The sequence below is a fragment of the Calidris pugnax genome, unplaced genomic scaffold (assembly GCF_001431845.1).
Source record: "Calidris pugnax isolate Ruff unplaced genomic scaffold, ASM143184v1 scaffold40, whole genome shotgun sequence".
Taxonomy (NCBI): domain Eukaryota; kingdom Metazoa; phylum Chordata; class Aves; order Charadriiformes; family Scolopacidae; genus Calidris; species Calidris pugnax.
In genome coordinates, this window is record NW_015090796.1 from 697118 (window position 1) to 714145 (window position 17028).

At 36.6% G+C, this 17028-nt stretch overlaps 1 protein-coding gene across 1 annotated transcript in view; it reads left to right on the forward strand.

Annotated features, from left to right (window-relative positions):
* The window catches only part of KIAA0825 (KIAA0825 ortholog), a 291162-nt gene that overhangs the window by 133071 nt on the left and 141063 nt on the right, over positions 1-17028 (forward strand). The window contains exons 14-15 of the mRNA XM_014936866.1: positions 4623-4733; positions 9906-10045. Coding sequence (XP_014792352.1) covers positions 4623-4733; positions 9906-10045 — 251 coding nt within the window. The remainder of the gene's footprint in view (positions 1-4622; positions 4734-9905; positions 10046-17028) is intronic.

Below are 17028 nucleotides of genomic sequence, written 5' to 3' on the forward strand. Positions count from 1 at the left end.
AACTTTAGTATAGTGGAAATATTGGTTGGAAAGGGTTGCTGGAGGTCATCTAGTCCAACCTCCTACTCAAAGTAGGACCATCACCAAGAGCCATCGGACATGACTGTTAGTGGACCCATGCAAACCTCCATGAACTGAGATTTTGCAACCTCTATAGGAAACCCATTCCATGACTGCACTACCTTGGTGCAAAGTGTTGCCCAATGTCTAGTGTGAACCTTCAAAGCTGCTGACCTTGCCTTGCTGTTTCACACCAGCCCCCACTGAGAAAAGCTCCTTAGAGTTGTCTTTGTCATTACTCTTTGGGTGGGTTTTTCCATTAGGTGACACCCCTTTGGCCACCTCTTCACCAGAGTAAAAGACCCTATATCCCTCAAACCTCATCACAGGTGATGCTGTCTAGTCCCTTCCAGTTTCCTAACATCCTCCTTGAGCTGTAGGTCCAACACCTGGACAAAACTTTCTAGGTTTCTGTTGCCAAGCAGATGAAGTGAATCGCTTCCTTCAGTTTGCTCATCAGACTCCTCCTAATGCAGCCCGGTGTGTGGTTTGGTTGTTTCTAGTGAGAATATATCATTGCCTCGTATTCTACACCCTTCTGGCCATAAAACTCCAGGTTTGGGGTTGGGTCGAGTCGATACTCAGGCCACCAGCTCCCAGCCTAGCCTAGTATAATTCTGTCACCGGAGCAAAAAGTTGCACTTAACCTCCGTGTGAGTTTCTGTTGGCCTGTTCATCCATGGATTGGCACTCTGCTGTATCTTGGGTTAACTCCTGCGCCCGCTTCCCCCAGTTTAGTGTCACCTGCGAGTTTCCTAAATGTGTGTTCTGTCTGCCCACTTTTGTCCAGGTTGTTGAGGAAGCTGTTGAACAGCAGCAGTCTCCAGAGTGTGCTCCCCACAACTACCAGCCTTGCTATTTTCTTGCTGCTGACCCAAACCTCTGAAAAAAAAAAAGATGGTTTTGATCCCTCACAATTTTCAGTCATCACAGTCAGTGTGGTTGTCAACTACTTGCATGAAGTAGCTGGGGTTTGTGTGGTGGATCTAACAGTTTCAATGCTGCTTGTGGATTTCCTAGGAAAATCCAACTGCGTCCTCCATTCACTATTTTTAAAATAATTTAATTATCCAGGTGAAGCAGGCTGGCAGTGCACAGTACAACAGACCCATTTATGACTTCAAGGTAGAGAGTGTCTTCTGCACCAGGTTGAGGGTTTCTCAGATTATAGCAGATCTGTTCTTTCTTTTTTCTACATTTTTCAGTATTTTGAACTGATACAGGAGATGACAATCTTTCTGTTAGGGAAGATCATAAAGAGAAAGTTGGATGCACCTTTTTATGATTTCATACTATGAATTATATCTTACTCTCTCAACGAGAAATAGGTGAATGACTTGAGCACTGGGAGAAGAGTTTAGAGATTCTGTTGGTAAAATTGCTGTCTACTGGGTATAAATATCTGTCATTCAATTTTAAAGGCTGGAAATATTTCTCTTAATTTTAATATATAAGAGTTACAGTTCATGAAGTTGCATTTTAGTCATGTTTGTTCCTTACAGAGAGCTAAATCCCTTGAAGTCTACAAGGAAATACCATTAGGATGCATCCTGTTGGCATCTCATTTTTTCACACCTGCACTGAGGTTTACAAGATCAATTCTCACCTTGTCATACTCCACCGAAGAACAAAACTCCTGTAACTTGGAATCTTGCTGTGGTATTAAATACTTCCACAGATGCTGTCCACTGCTTTGAGACTGTAGGCAGCTGCTTTAACACAACTTTTCGTCAAAACAAATTTCCTACTAGTTATTATTATACTTCTGTCAGAAGAGTAGTTGAATTAAACTGTCTGGCACAGAGTTGGGTTTTCTGGCAGGAATTACATAGCCAGCAGTGGGCAGTGAGAAGTGCTGGCACCAGAATTTTCATATTGTCATTAGACACTTGAATTTTTTTATAGCATTTGAAGTTATTCTAATATTTAAACAGTCTTTAAAGCCCTCAGACTACCCCCATCTCAGTTTAAAAATTTCTGTAGAGATTTTGTTGTAGGCCCCAGAATCCAAAAGTCTGCCCTGTCTTTGTCCTTAGGAGACACACATTTAAGGCAAGAAACCACATTTAACAAGCTACTGTAGTCCAGAAGTCTCTCAAATAGTTCATACACTATCAGTAGACAGGACATGGTCTTTTTTTATTAGATTACTACCCAAACTGTGTCTATGATGCTTTCTTGTAGAAAACTGACTCTACGCTTTGCTGTATTAAGAAAAATATTTCAGAGTATGGAACAGATTTTTTTTTCTTTAATTTTCTCACAGTTTTGAAATTACTGTCTTTAAAATAATTATTTATAGTTTAAATTCTCCCTTTATCTATATTACAATCTCAGCTTTACTTTTAATCTTCCGGTTTTCATGAATTCATAAAAACCACAAATTCACAATGTGCTCATTCTTTCTGCTCAAATATTGCTTACTTAAGATCATGTCGAAGTCTGTAGTAAATTCTTCCTACTAATTTCATTTGATTATTAGAATTAATTTCCAGGAAAACCCACCCTATCTTTTGGAGAAGTTCAGAAGGTGTGCACCTGTCTGTCTTGTTGAACAGGTGTAATTCTTTCATATGGGGTCTTACTGGTAGATGGTGACCTTATAACATGTAGATACACATTGAAATTACTTACATGCAGCTGTGAAAAAAAGTTAAAATAATTTTAAATACTCAAATGACAACACACAAGAAGTGTAATTCTTTCACATGGGGTCTTACTGGTAGACAGTGACCTTATAGACACGTAGATACACATCTAAATTGCTTACATGCAGCTGTGAAAAAGAGTTAAAAAATTAATTTTAAATACTCAAATGACAACACACAAATACTATTAATATCGTAAGTAACAAAGCACCCTATAAGAAAGGAGATTTTATCTTTTAGGTTAGGAGTTCCTGAAGTCTGTATTCCAATGGGTTTCTGTTCCATCTCCAGTTTCAAGTGTTTACATCCAATCCTGCTGTTTCTGTGTCATGGCACTGGCTTCTCTTATGTCTTGTAAAAAAATACTCCTGTCCTGAGAAAGTTCTCTCATGTCTTTTTTGGATTTGTATTTTGAAATGTCCTTCTACTCTACTGCAATAGAAAGAGTAATGACTCAGAAGTGGGGATGACACTGAATCACCCCAGAAAGGAAAGCAAATATGCCATAAATGAGTTCTGTAGAAGTGGTGTTTTTAAAAAGTAGTTACCTTCTTTATATAGCTTAGAAAATCCCAGCCATGATACATAAAGAAGGAAGCTTCAGACAGGGAAAGTTAAGATGAAAAATTCACAGCCAAGTAAGTGTTGAAAAGTAAGGTGCAAAAGAAGTGACAATTGATGGTGGTTAGTGGAGGATGGATGTAACAGACAATATCCTCTCTGCTGGGGTGGTGTTCAATGTAAATGACAGCAAAAATGGAAGAGACCAAGGGGCTTCCATTCCTTACACAGATTTCTGCAGCCTAGTGGTTGCTACAGAATTGTACAAATACTCATACATTTATTGTAATTTACTGTTAAATAGCAAACCCAAATATTAAATTCTTTAATTCTGTTCTTATATTTTTATAATCATATAATATCATTAATTAACAAAAGTAGTTAATTTTTAGTATCAGTGGATTGGACACATCTGATTTTTGCCTCTCACATCCTTTGGGTAAGAGACGTAATGCAGAAGTGACACAAAACTAGCTTACCTAATTTTATATTCGAATATTTGGTCCTTATATTTGAAAACAGTGTTTTTTCCAACCAGTACTCTATTTCTCACAAGCCAGTGAAGGTCCAAATTGTAATTTACTGTTAAATAGCAAACCCAAATATTAAATTCTTTAATTCTGTTCTTATATTTTTATAATCATATAATATCATTAATTAACAAAAGTAGTTAATTTTTAGTATCAGTGGATTGGACACATCTGATTTTTGCCTCTCACATCCTTTGGGTAAGAGACGTAATGCAGAAGTGACACAAAACTAGCTTACCTAATTTTATATTCGAATATTTGGTCCTTATATTTGAAAACAGTGTTTTTTCCAACCAGTACTCTATTTCTCACAAGCCAGTGAAGGTCCAAAGCCTCTGGGTCGAATTTTTGTCCAGTTTAATCCAAAGTCTACGTGTACTTGCATGTTGTTCAAAAGATTAAAATTATAATTTCCAAAGATATTCTATTTATTATTATGATAAAAGTATTAATAATATGATGCATGTATTACACAGAAAGAAAAGAGCTGTAGAAATCAATGATTGGAGAGCAATTTACTTATTCAGTGCATTTTCAAACATAGTTTGAAAACATGCTGTATAGGAGTAAAAATATGAAGAAAACTGCTGTAACTACTAGCAGTGCTAGGACCAAGTTTCAAAGAGTGATAGTAAATAAGATATAGAACGACATTTTTAACAGTATATAAGATTAGTAAATTTGCAATTATGCGTATGCATAGTACATTAATACTATTTATCTTAAGTGATTTTTTGTCTTCTGTTTACATATATTTGGTACGAATGATCCAAAGGGATTTTCAGTCCTCCATTTAATTCAGAAGTATTTGCTTTTTTTCCAGGACATTTCTGAACAATTCTGATGAACACGTTCCTCAAGATTTTTCAAAAGTCTCTTATCATCCATTACACTGGTTATTTTGCATACCATCACCCCGTGCGTTCTTACCAAAGTGAGTATCAGAATTTGATTGTTGTACAGTAATCACCAGGTAGTCAATATTAATCAAATACTGTTAACAACACTTTGAAAAGAGCATATCTGAATAAATGACTAATTAATATTCTCATTGAAAACCCATAGAAACCTTTTCTTTTTCAATTCATTGCAGATTTCCCTAATCTTTTCACTTTAAGAGTCTGTAAGAAAGGTCAAGCTGGAAGCAGTGCACTGTGTAGCCTTTTGTTAGTATATTCATTATGTTTGATATTTGAATTAGCTGTAAGTTTTTCTTGCTTTAATTAAAGAGTATATAGCTCTTGACAACAATGTAGTTCAGCACAGTTGCTCTTTCGAAAGACTTATAATTAAAGGGGAGATAAAGAATGTTTATGATTGCTGGTTAAAAAAAGGTTTGATATATAAATAACTCATTGAAAAATACTCTGCTTGATCGTAGTTGATTTTTTTGGGAGATAACTGCATGATTAGAGGCAAAAGCTTAATTTCTTTTTCTGTGTCACTGCATATAATGACAAGTTACATATGAGACATATGCTACCAGCTGTGCTGTCATTCCCTTTCTAATTTTGAACCTGAAGCACTCCCACACCAGTGTAGATCCTCTCCTAACCCCTTCACCTCCTCCTCCTCTTCAAAAGTTATTTCCTGAGAGATTTTCACTCTCTGTCCTCGTGAAAAGCTGCTTTTGTGAGTTGCTATTGTGTTTTCTGAGAAAGTATTTTTCTATTTCGGAGGAATATGTTATCGTATGAGTGATGACCTACGGCGACCTATTGAAGATCAATGTGCTGTGGGTTTATTACCTCTTGCCTTGTACACGTGGTGTCTTGTGCCTTGTACATCCCAATATCTTCAGGATGATTTTACCCCATTCTACACAAAAATATGTTGATTTCTGTCCATAGCCCAACAGCATCAGCAGTTCTGTTACCTAATTCCCTGGTGCCTCTGGTACCTGCTGATGTTGCAGTGGCCATAGATGCTGTGATGGGACCCAATGTTGTGTGGTTGGCTCACCCCATGCCAAACAGAGTGAATAACTGTTGAATTCAAGAGGTGTCCTTTTCCCTGCTTGAAATAGTAATTTAATTTTTTTCTAAAGCTTGGGAGATCATGTGCTTTAACCTCTCAATTAAATTTGTGGGTGGCTTTATAAGTTACGGATAGGTGGAGAGAGAGGAGAGGAGAAGGGGGGACAGAGGAGAGGGGATGACTGCATGAGCACTTAAAAAGGGATCCACTCTATTTCTGGGAAAATTTATGCTTCATTAAGGACACATTGTAGAAAAGAAGATAAGCTTTTTGATGCCCTAATCCAAGGTCAGTACTAAAAATACTGTGAATTATGAATTTTGGAAGATGACTTCACAAGTGAGTACCCTCTGCTGCGTAAAAGTACCTAAAGGAAATAGTGATACTGTTTCAGTCTGATACAATTCTCTTTTTCTGAGGTGGAATTAGGATTTTACAGATGCTATTTAGGAACAATTTGTCTTGAATAAATAGCAGAAAATTATTCCAGAGTTACCCAGAATTTATGTATTTTTCCTGGGTGAAAGGTGAGAAAATGTACGTCTTCTTGACCACCAAATGGGAAAACGAGGAGTCCAAAAGAGAGCACATCTGTCTTTTGAAGATATAGTTTGTGTACCTGAGTGAGGACAGTCCATTTATATAAAGCCCTGTGTACTGTCCTGGTGATGAGTGAGCTATGTTGGTAAAATATTTAATGTTTTATTTTAGCACCATACTTTTCAGCTGCCCAGAAAAAAAAAAAAAACAGTGAATGACCCTGTCTGTAATGAAATAATTTGAGGGACATATCCTGAGGTGTTATAATGTTGTTACCAGTTTTGCACTGTATGTCACGGAAGCTTTTCTGTCTTAAAATACTGCATTTATAGTATTAAGAAGACATATTATGTTTAAGTATTGCCAAAACCTGGTTTTTTTTTAGAGCTTCCTAATTCTTCCTGAATTGTTTTGTGGTTTTACTTCTTACATCTAATAAAAACGTATATTCACTGTCCATAACAATACTGGAAGCTCAAGCTATTGTGCAGCTCCCAGCTGTGCCCACCCAATTTTTAACTGAAGACTCTAATCCGACATAAATGTACCTATTAAATATTTACTCTTCCTAAGCCTGATGTTTCAAGAGAAAGTTTTGCTTTCTTTTCAATTTACAATTTCACTGCTTACCTAGATTTACTGCATAATTTTTCATGCCCAAACATAGCTACAGTCTGCTTTATCTATTTTACTTCAACATCTTTATTAATGTTGTTAACATGAATTAGCGTTAATGTTTATTTGCCTTATAAAATCTTGAACTTATCATTTGAGGGTGGGCTTTTTTTTTCCTATCTTGGATACTAACCAAAATAACATAGTTGGTTATCAAACTAAATAACTACTGATAATTTATATTACAGTTCCTTTAGTGGTAATTGTGATTCACTCTTTGCATCATTTGGGGCTTTTAATCATACGATTTTCAGCTCAGACTTCTCTTTTTTTTTTCTTTTACTGTACAAAACTGAACATTTATATCTGTGATATTTATATGTACTTCACCTTTTGTCACTTTTTATGAGGCTAGTCTTATTTTCACTAGTACTGAGCGACGGGGATGGGAGAACATATGCCTCTCCATATGCACGTTGCAAAACTTCTCAGTGCATTTATTGGTGCTAGCTCCATGGCTGTAGGGAATGTCTGCTATATTTTATTTTTCCTCCAAGTGAGTCACACCATTGTACATTTCAATTTGCAAGAGGCTGAAAGAGCCAAGAACTGGTGTATATTACAACATGATAACTTCCCATCTGGTCAATGACAGACAAGTTTTATTTCAACTCAAATATTCTAAAAATGGCATTTATTTCTAAAGTAATTTAAAATATTATCCTTCATAAATCTAATTGACCAAACTTGTCTCCTTTCTTATAGTTTGAAGGCAATGGGTGACCTTATTAGATATGATAATATGGCATTCAAGGGAGAAACAAAATTAAACTAGCCCGTATGTTTTAACTGAATTAGTGAAGTGTTGAGTTTGCTTCCAGCCACAGCACTAATTCTGGTGTGAATATAGCAATTGTTTTAATTTAAACTTTAATTAATAACTGCTAATTAGTTTTTAACATGTGTTAGAGTTTCTATATATATAACTAATCTTGAACATACAGAAATTAAGATAATATTTTTAAGAATGCAAAGCCCTAATGCTGAAAGTTTGAATGCAGTATGTGTTTCAAATATGGAAAAGTTATTTTGGTTGCAAGTTCTATCAAGATGTAAATGTTTATATTTTTGATAAATATTATTAGAAGCCAGAATGTGCTTACATGCAAAAATATAATTGTTGAGCCAGTGCTGCATTGTCCGTGATTTTATATAATGAACCAGATGAGACATCACAAAAGCTGTACGTAAGTTTTTCTGGCACCCACTTGGGTTTTCAACTCATAGGTATTTGCTTTACTGTTAAAACCCCAAAGGCTGAGGTGTATAAAATCCTCCTTTACTAAAATGACTGCTACAGTTTTAACTGGGCAGTTTTGACAAAATAGTGTGATGTAAAGGTCCTGCTGGGAAACAGGGCCATGGAAACTTGGGTTCCTTGGGTTACGTCGAGGTTGCCCTGCAAAATACATGGCACACTGCTTTTCTGGAAATGGAAATATACGTACACGTGAGGGACTAAGCTAGAGGAGTGTCCCATTTCCTGGTGTTCTAGGTTGGTAGTAGTTATATTTTTTTGTGTGTTTTTGTGCAGCCATCTCTGTTTTTTTTCATGCTGACGTTGTGTGTAAGTGGCACATAAATACATGTGCAGAGGCAGATAAATCCCTCCTTGGTCTGACAGGAAAATGTAGCTCCTGATGAAGGCGGCTTTAACTGATGCTGAAGGTGTTGTGTGTGTGCTGGCAGATAATGTTTATGCCTGCATAGTTAACGCCTCAGTGCATATGTAGTTTTTACACTGGTGCATATGAAATTTGTGTGCACAGAAGTTTACATACACAGTGCATAAACTTTCAGTGTTTGCAGCTATTGTTGTATAAACTCATAGCCAAAATGAATAAATACAATGGCTAAACACCTGTTGAAATTTGATTTCAAAGCCTTAAAAATAATGAAAAATTAAGCTTTCCAGGAAAAAAAATTACCCACAACCCAATTTTGAGAAATTCTTTTAAAAAATGTTTCAAGAAGATGAAAATAGTAAATACAATGGGTCAAGTTGTTTGAGTTTTTTGTTTTTCTTTTAATTTAATTGATCCAACCTGAGTTCGGAAGTTGGTGTTGGGTCATTGGCTGAGTTCATAGGAACCCCTGGAATATTTTTGTTTGGAAACCTAAACTTTTGCAGAACATGGAAAACACAAACAGAAAACAAACTGCAACCCCATTAGAAGCCAATGAATTTATACTGGGCTTTCTCACTTCTCCCTGCTGCAAAGCATTTACCCAACCAGTCTGATTTTCAGGTGAATTTTTCAAAACATGTAAGAATTGGTCAAACTAATGTGGAATCCTGCAGCCCCTTTGAGCTTTCTCTCCGTTTTTTAATTAAGAGCTTCATATACTTTCTCCAGGACACTTCAGAGCTCTTACTAAACAATTAATGTAATAGTGAACTGAGGAATAATAGCTTTAAATTTATTCAAGCACCAAAAAAAAAAAAAAAAAAAAATCTTTTTTGCCGCCCCTTTGAGCTTTCTCTCCGTTTTTTAATTAAGAGCTTCATATACTTTCTCCAGGACACTTCAGAGCTCTTACTAAACAATTAATGTAATAGTGAACTGAGGAATAATAGCTTTAAATTTATTCAAGCACCAAAAAAAAAAAAAAAAAAATCCTTTTTGCCTGGTAGAACAAGGCAAACATGGTTCCATGAAAGAGATAAGTGAGGTTGCTTTGTATCAGTTATAACTTTGGCAGACTACCAAATGTTAATTTGCTTTTAGCTAGTTGAGATTAAATGTAATTCCTTCCCTGAGCTGCCTTAAAGTAAGCAAGCATGAAAGCGTTTTCAGAGTAATCTGGGAGGAATTGACATTTAAGGGAGTTAGCATTACATCTGCACTTTAAGGATATTAATTTCATATATAAATTAACTACATTATTTTGTCTTTATCTTACATTTTGAAAGGACTCCATCAGCCAGAGAAATGGCAGCCCAGGGTCAGCTGAAACTGCTCTTATCCCAGCCGTACTGCAATTTGAACTTGCTTTTGGAAACATTGCTACATCGTGATTGTCTCTTGGTGAAAATTTTATTGAGGAGTTCGAGTAAGTATTTATACTGTCAATCCTTATAAGAACATCTGTGAGAAACACAAATTCATTTTTAACTAGTTAAATACTGAAGGAAGGCTAACAACTAATTTTGGGGGTATCAGTAGCCATTCAGTCATCACTAGGACAGTTCTTGAATGGGTAAAAAGAAAGAAAAAATAATCACTTTTCAATGAGAATGTTTTGCAGTCAATCTGAGTATTCATAGTTTCAAAGCAGACTACAATTTGATAAAGCAGGTTGCTATCGTAAATGTGAAAGAGTAAAATGAATTTGAACTCAACAGAGCTTTGATACCACAACTGCTTTAGACAGATACTTTGAAAGTGTGGATCAGTCATCCGAAAGATCACTTTCAAAATTATGTTTCAGCAGTGAAGAGCTTCGTAGAGTTTTTGTTTAAGCTATTTTATGTTTGTCACTGTATGCATTCTAGAATGTCTAGAAGACATTTATGTGCTTCCTCATGTTAATTCTCTCATTAATGCCGTAACAAAAAGTGTAACAAATAAAAGAATGGTTCTACAAGGTTTTCTTTTCATTCTGCTAATATTGTGTTTAAGGCAACAAACTTTATCACATCTTTGCTTTTGATAGCTTTCAGATCAAATGACCGGAATGTTGACAAGCTAATGGTATAATCATGTTTTACAAAATTTTGCGGTAGTAGCGAATGAGAGTCTCAGTTTCTATTTTTCTTTAGCAAAGTAATTCTCCCTACTTATCAAAAAAACTGTAAGGTTGTCGTGGTCTGGGCCGGATCAGGCCACGTAATACTAGATATAGCATAATTTAGTTCTGTCACTTTAGAATGGCCTGGCATTTGTCAAGGATACAACCTTGGTTCCACTCCTGTCACGCCTGGCGTTGTGAGCTGCACGGCATCCACTCGCCCATCCACAGACCTCTCATCCTTCACACAGACTGACAAATGTTTGATCAGGGTCACATTCTTTCCTGGCTGTTACTCCGTGCTGAATTTCACTAGCTGCTTACATTGTCACAGGTACTGAGTGACAGAAGGTATTAATCTATTGACTGACCAACCTCTTGAGCCTCGGGGAAACGTACGCTTCCTTGGATTAGAAAATTTGCTATTTACACAGGCTTTATTCATGTTATTACAGTATTGGTGCAAATAAACTTTCAGCTTAGATGAAGTTGAAACCTGCAATGATCCATATCTTCTAAATTAATTCCAATAAGGTTAATTATCTAATGGTAAAATGGTTGTATTCTTCATTCCGTCTCCTATGATGCGGCTTTCTGCTGCTATATAATCTAATTTTTTTGAATGTGAGCAATTATATATTAGTACAAGGAAAGCTGGACTAATAAGGTATACCTTAGTACTAGAAGTTACAGTTTTGGATTCTTCTGTTCAGTAGGATAAAAGGCTTACAGAACTATGTACTCATCAACAGTAAAATTTTGCAGTGTGTAATATTATGCAAGAAAACAGATAAAAGGCTAAGTATACCATAGTTTTTGAGTGATTTGCCCTAGTGATCATGAAACTCCCTGGTATTTACTAAATCATAAGAATTTTTTGAATAGGAATAACCTTGTCAGATTTTACTTTATTTTACACTCAGTCTTTCCCTTTCCCTGTAAAAAACAGGCCAGAAGGCAAAGATTCTGTGTGAAGAGGTGCTTATATATAGGTGGTTTTAGGTAATGATAACATTTTTTTGTATTGTAGCAATACTTGGGGTTACTTACAGTAGGCATCACACAATTTAATTTAATTGCTCTCACATGGTTGCACCATGGTGAGGGTCAGAAATAATTAGTATCTCCCATCGTAGTAGGCAGTGCTGTTGGGATAGGCAAAGTTGTCTCAGCAGAGAGTATTTTGGGGGAAAACATGTAGGCATGGTTCAGCATTGCTAAATATTATAAGGAGGTTATCATATTTGTTGAAAATCCATGTATGTCACTCCAGGTATGAGCAGGGACAGGGAGGTGACAATATTGGGACTTCTGTCATTTTTTTATGCAATATGATATATGAAATGTACACAAAAAGTAAAATGGTCCTCAGACATGAAGTTGGCACATCAAAAATACTAATGGCAATAAATCAGGATATCCAAAACTGAACAACTTATTTGTCTCCAATGAGTATGGCCAGTGGGTAAAAAGTACTTTACTTTTGAAAAAATAGTAGAAAAATTGGATTTGCATATTGGACCTCTGTAACTGAAACTACAAGACTAAACAAGTTAGGTGTGTTGAATTACAGTTAATTGCAGTGTAATATAGTCCCGGAGTTGTTTTCTGTAGATCCAGTGGTCAGAAAATTTCTTCTAAGATACGTTCTTGAGGGAGTGGAGGGTCCAGAGTCTTTGCTGTGCCTTTACAGAGAGAAACAATGAAGATGACTGGTACTGTGTTAATTATCAGAGAAAGCAACTGGTTTGCAGTTTTCTTGGCAGAATTTTTTATGAGGATTTCTTTATCACCCATGGATATGAAACAGAAGTAGCTGATTTTGACAAGCAACAAATAATAGAGGAATAAAGAAAGTGGTGCTTGCATACTCTGAGTTATTGGATCCAGCAGATGCTGATATGGAAACAAGAAAGGTGAAAGTGAATTCTTAAGAATTTCTGCCAGAGTTGCTGTAAATGCACAGCATGCCAGCAGAACCATCCCTGACTTCAGGGCATGATCTAGTGCCCGAGATTAACATGCCAGCAGAACCGTCTCTGACTTCAGGGCATGATCTAGTGACCAAGATTATTGGTTTGTGGGTGGGTGTGATGTGGTGGGGTGTTTTGTGGTTGGTTTTTTTTTTGGTTGGTTGGGTTTTTTGGGGGGTTTTTTGGGGGTTTTTGGAGTTTTTTGTTGTTTTTTTTTATGTTGTTTGGGGTTTTGTTGTTTGGGGTTTTTTTGTGTGTTCTTGTTTCTGTTTTTGTTTTTAAGGTTGGACTGGATGATCTCAGAGGTCCCTTCCAACCACGGTGATGATTCTGTGATTCTGTGATTCTGTTTTGGAAGTCTTTATGCCCAGGAACCAGGAGTTATTCTTTGCATAATAAAGCAAAGAGCAGTAGCGTTATTGAGTTACACTGGCCCAACACAGGATTAATACCAAAGGGAACCTCGTCAGTCAACAGACACCTCACCCCTTAGTGGTAGCAGATAATGAAGAGGTCACTGAGAAATTGTCAGCAACATATCATCAATCGGTCCCTGGGCCTTATGAGGCTTTTCTTTAAGAAGAAGAGATGGTAGCACCAACTTAAGGGTGTACAATACAAGCAGCAATGTATTTCTTTTTTTTTTAAAAAAAAAAACCCACCTTATTCATTACAATGAATACATTAGGCTCCAGTTGTTACAGAGATTTAATTTCATTTTCTGCACACAACTTTAAAGTGAATACTGGGATGTGGAGATAAACTGGAAGAAAACTGCTTTCACAGCAGGGCAGAGCCATTGGCAGTTTCACCTTGTGTTTTTGGCTTGCACAGTGCATATTTGAGAGACTAATAGGAGAGGGTATTGTGTGGCCAGTACAATTAAACCTAGATGATATCCTGCTCCCCACTAAAACTTTGAAATTTGAACTCATAGTAACAATTGCAAATATTCTGTGATAAGCTCAGGGCTGCAAATCTGAAATTTTACCCAAAGAAATGCAAGTTGCTTCAAAAACAGATAATTTACCTTGTACACATAAGTGGGGTGGGGAAGGGAGGGCTTCCACTGAGAAAATAGAACTGTGAGGTGCAGTATCACCCAACTCCCTAGACACTAAAAGATATGAAGAGTTTTCTAAGACTGTGCTTTTATAAACCAGTTTCTGGCAAGAGAAAGGAGTTGAAAATATATTTGTAGAATGGAAAGATTTTTTTCCTCCCCACTCCAGTTCTTTGCCCCTTGGAAGCAGCTCTTTGACTGCCACTATGTATAAGATGGCATTTTGAGATTAATTTTAAGCATTAATTAAATTTTAATGGAACAAAATCAAATTAATTGGCTTGTAGGCATTTAAAGGAGAATAGCACTGATTTTTTGTAAGTTAGCCTGAAAAAACAGTGAAAGGTGGTAACTTTTCCAATAGACCTCACTTAGGAATCAGACTAAACTTTAACTTTGAGTGACTGTAGTGAGTTATTACAAAATAAAATGTACATTCCTTAAATAAATTACCATATCCATTAAAGTCCTGGGGTTGGCTAAATCTGTATAACAATTCAAAAATTTTATTTCAAGTACTTGAAGGTCATTATTTTTGTACTTCTTTGTAATAACTCCTTGGATTTAATAATCCTGAGGCAGAATCTGTCTGGAAAAATTAGCAGTGGGGCCAGCCCCATGGTTCAACCACACACAATTTTGGGGAAATAGGGCTTTGCACAGTTTTTTGACAGAGTTTGGGGGTTAATCTGCAACACTGTCCTCATTCGGGGAGCACATGGGAGTCTCTTAGAGGAACTGATATACTTGTGCAGATATAGCGCTGTCCTCTAGATATTTGTGGGTCATCCAGGATGACCACATCCAGCACAAGCTCCAGAGCACCTGAGAGTTTTCTAGGGCTTTGCACAGTTTTTTGACAGAGTTTGGGGGTTAATCTGCAACACTGTCCTCATTCGGGGAGCACATGGGAGTCTCTTAGAGGAACTGATATACTTGTGCAGATATAGCGCTGTCCTCTAGATATTTGTGGGTCATCCAGGATGATGCTTGTGAGCACAAGCTCCAGAGCACCTGAGAGTTTTCTTTGCTTCTCCAGGATAAAAAAAAAAAACTGTATTGTGGCAGTCTAACAGCCAAAGATTAGAAAATTATTTTTAAAGTGGCATCTCCTCAAAATACCTGTCTGAGCAGTGAACTTACTGGATACTATACCTGCGTAACCATGGTAAAATGGTAGAAGGATTTACTGGTGTGATGTACTTCTAGCTGGAAGATCACTAGAAAAGGGACCTTAATCCATTTGGGGAGTTTCCAGTTATAAGCTGAAGAAAACAGTAAACTGATATTATGGAGTTTCGGAAATATCAAATAGGAATTTGCATTTGAACTGTAGAATCGCAGAATCATAGAATGGTTAGAGTCATTTGGACTGTAGAATCATAGAATCATAGAATGGTTAGAGTTGGAAGGGACCTTAAAGATCATCGAGTTCCAACACTTCCCACCAGGCCAGGTTGATCAAAGTCCCCTCCACCTGATCTTGAACCCCCTCCAGAGATGGAGCAGAGCCCGGCTGGGAATCATGTACCTTCTCTTGACAAAGTGTGAAGATAGTCTCTGTGATGATGCACCTGTGATAGTCTCTGTGACTGTGATATGTGGTCACATGGACAGCTTTTCAAAGACCTAGTCATTTCTGGTAGGAATTTCTTGCAGAGCTACAGACTGAATACATTTTAAGAGGGTAGCCTGTTCGGTATCAACCCCAACATATGCAGTAATACAAAGGAGGTAACGTGGCCATAGGACTAAATTCAATATCGCCACATCAAACTTTGGCTATCAGAACGCCAGAATTTCAGCATACTACCCCATAACATCAGTGCTGGAGGTATTCTGATTGATAGTATTTTATTTAACACTGGTAAGATAGATTTCACAGAAGCCATTAACCTAGAGATTCATTAGTAGAAGTTTCTTCTCAGATAGTTGAAAAGAAATTGTTTAGGGAGAAAAAATTCTCAAGGGAGTTGAGTGAGAATAAATTACTATGGGTCTGGTGACGTAGAAATATATGGGCACAGAAGAAGTTTGCTGATACGTTAATAATTTATGGGCAGGTGATATAAAGTTTGTTTAAATCTTTTTGTCTTGTGTTGAGATTTTTAGTTGTCACAAATTTAGCATTCATTGGATTCACAAGTAACATTTTATACAGGGGATATTATTATTTGGGTTTTACGAAATTGAAATTGGTAGGGTTGAGATCTGCATTTCGTTCAGGGTAGAAGTAATGTGATCTAAAATTTCTCTTTGGAATTAAAGCCTAAAACAATAGAGCTTCTGCCAAAATGAAGTTTTATTCAAAATTACAATAGATTCTAGCTGTCAAGACTGACTGGAGAATGATTTCATTGGAGAGGAGCAACTCCATGAGAGACAAGTAAAATGATCTACCAGAACAGATACAGAAAAAGAATAGAAAAAGAGCCAGTGACAGAAGAAGCACTGAGAATATAGTGAGAAGCAAGTAATGTGCGTGCCTGCTGAAAGATTTGGTTCTGTAAACAAATGAAATATATCCTCCTTGCGTTCTTTATATCCTCATCAGCTGCTCTGATTTAAACTATAAAGAACGCAGAAGTTTTATGTTCTTTGCAAATAAAAGAACTGTATCAGAAATAACTTGCTCCATCTTCAGTTCCTTTTCCTAAATGAAACAGCATGTATAAATTTGAATTTTGACTACCTCTTTTGGTCAAAGAAGACAGCATAACTGTTTATAGCTTGTCTATCTTGTAAGAATCCACATGGGAAGGAGAAGTCTAGAGTCAATAACAGATGATTTTCAAAATTCAGTAAGATTCATTTCATGGCTAAATCAGTAGCAGATAAGAGCTGGGTGAGTGTGATAATGTCAGCAAGTTACTGGGAGGTGTTTCTAGCAGTAGGAAAGAAATATGGATAAATTATGCTTCTAAGTGTGCCTCTTTGAGCATGTTTTTAAAATACATGGTACTATCCCAAGAGGTGAAGTGCATTATTGTCACAGGAAGAGGGATTCATTATGACTGGTTAGGGCATAGCTGTTATTCACTAGATACATAATTTTCTTAAAAACATATTTATTAATGGTATTGATATTTTTATGTATTTTGGTATCCTTGGTGCATATGCAACATTATGCTGTATGGAAAGAACAAAGAGCAGATTTTCTTTAACACATATTTAAGGTAAGCCGTATTTATGTGTGGATGTTTCTCCCACTAAAGTGAAAAACAAGCATCTCCTTTGAGCTACCTGTAGGAGCTTTAGATTCCCTTCAC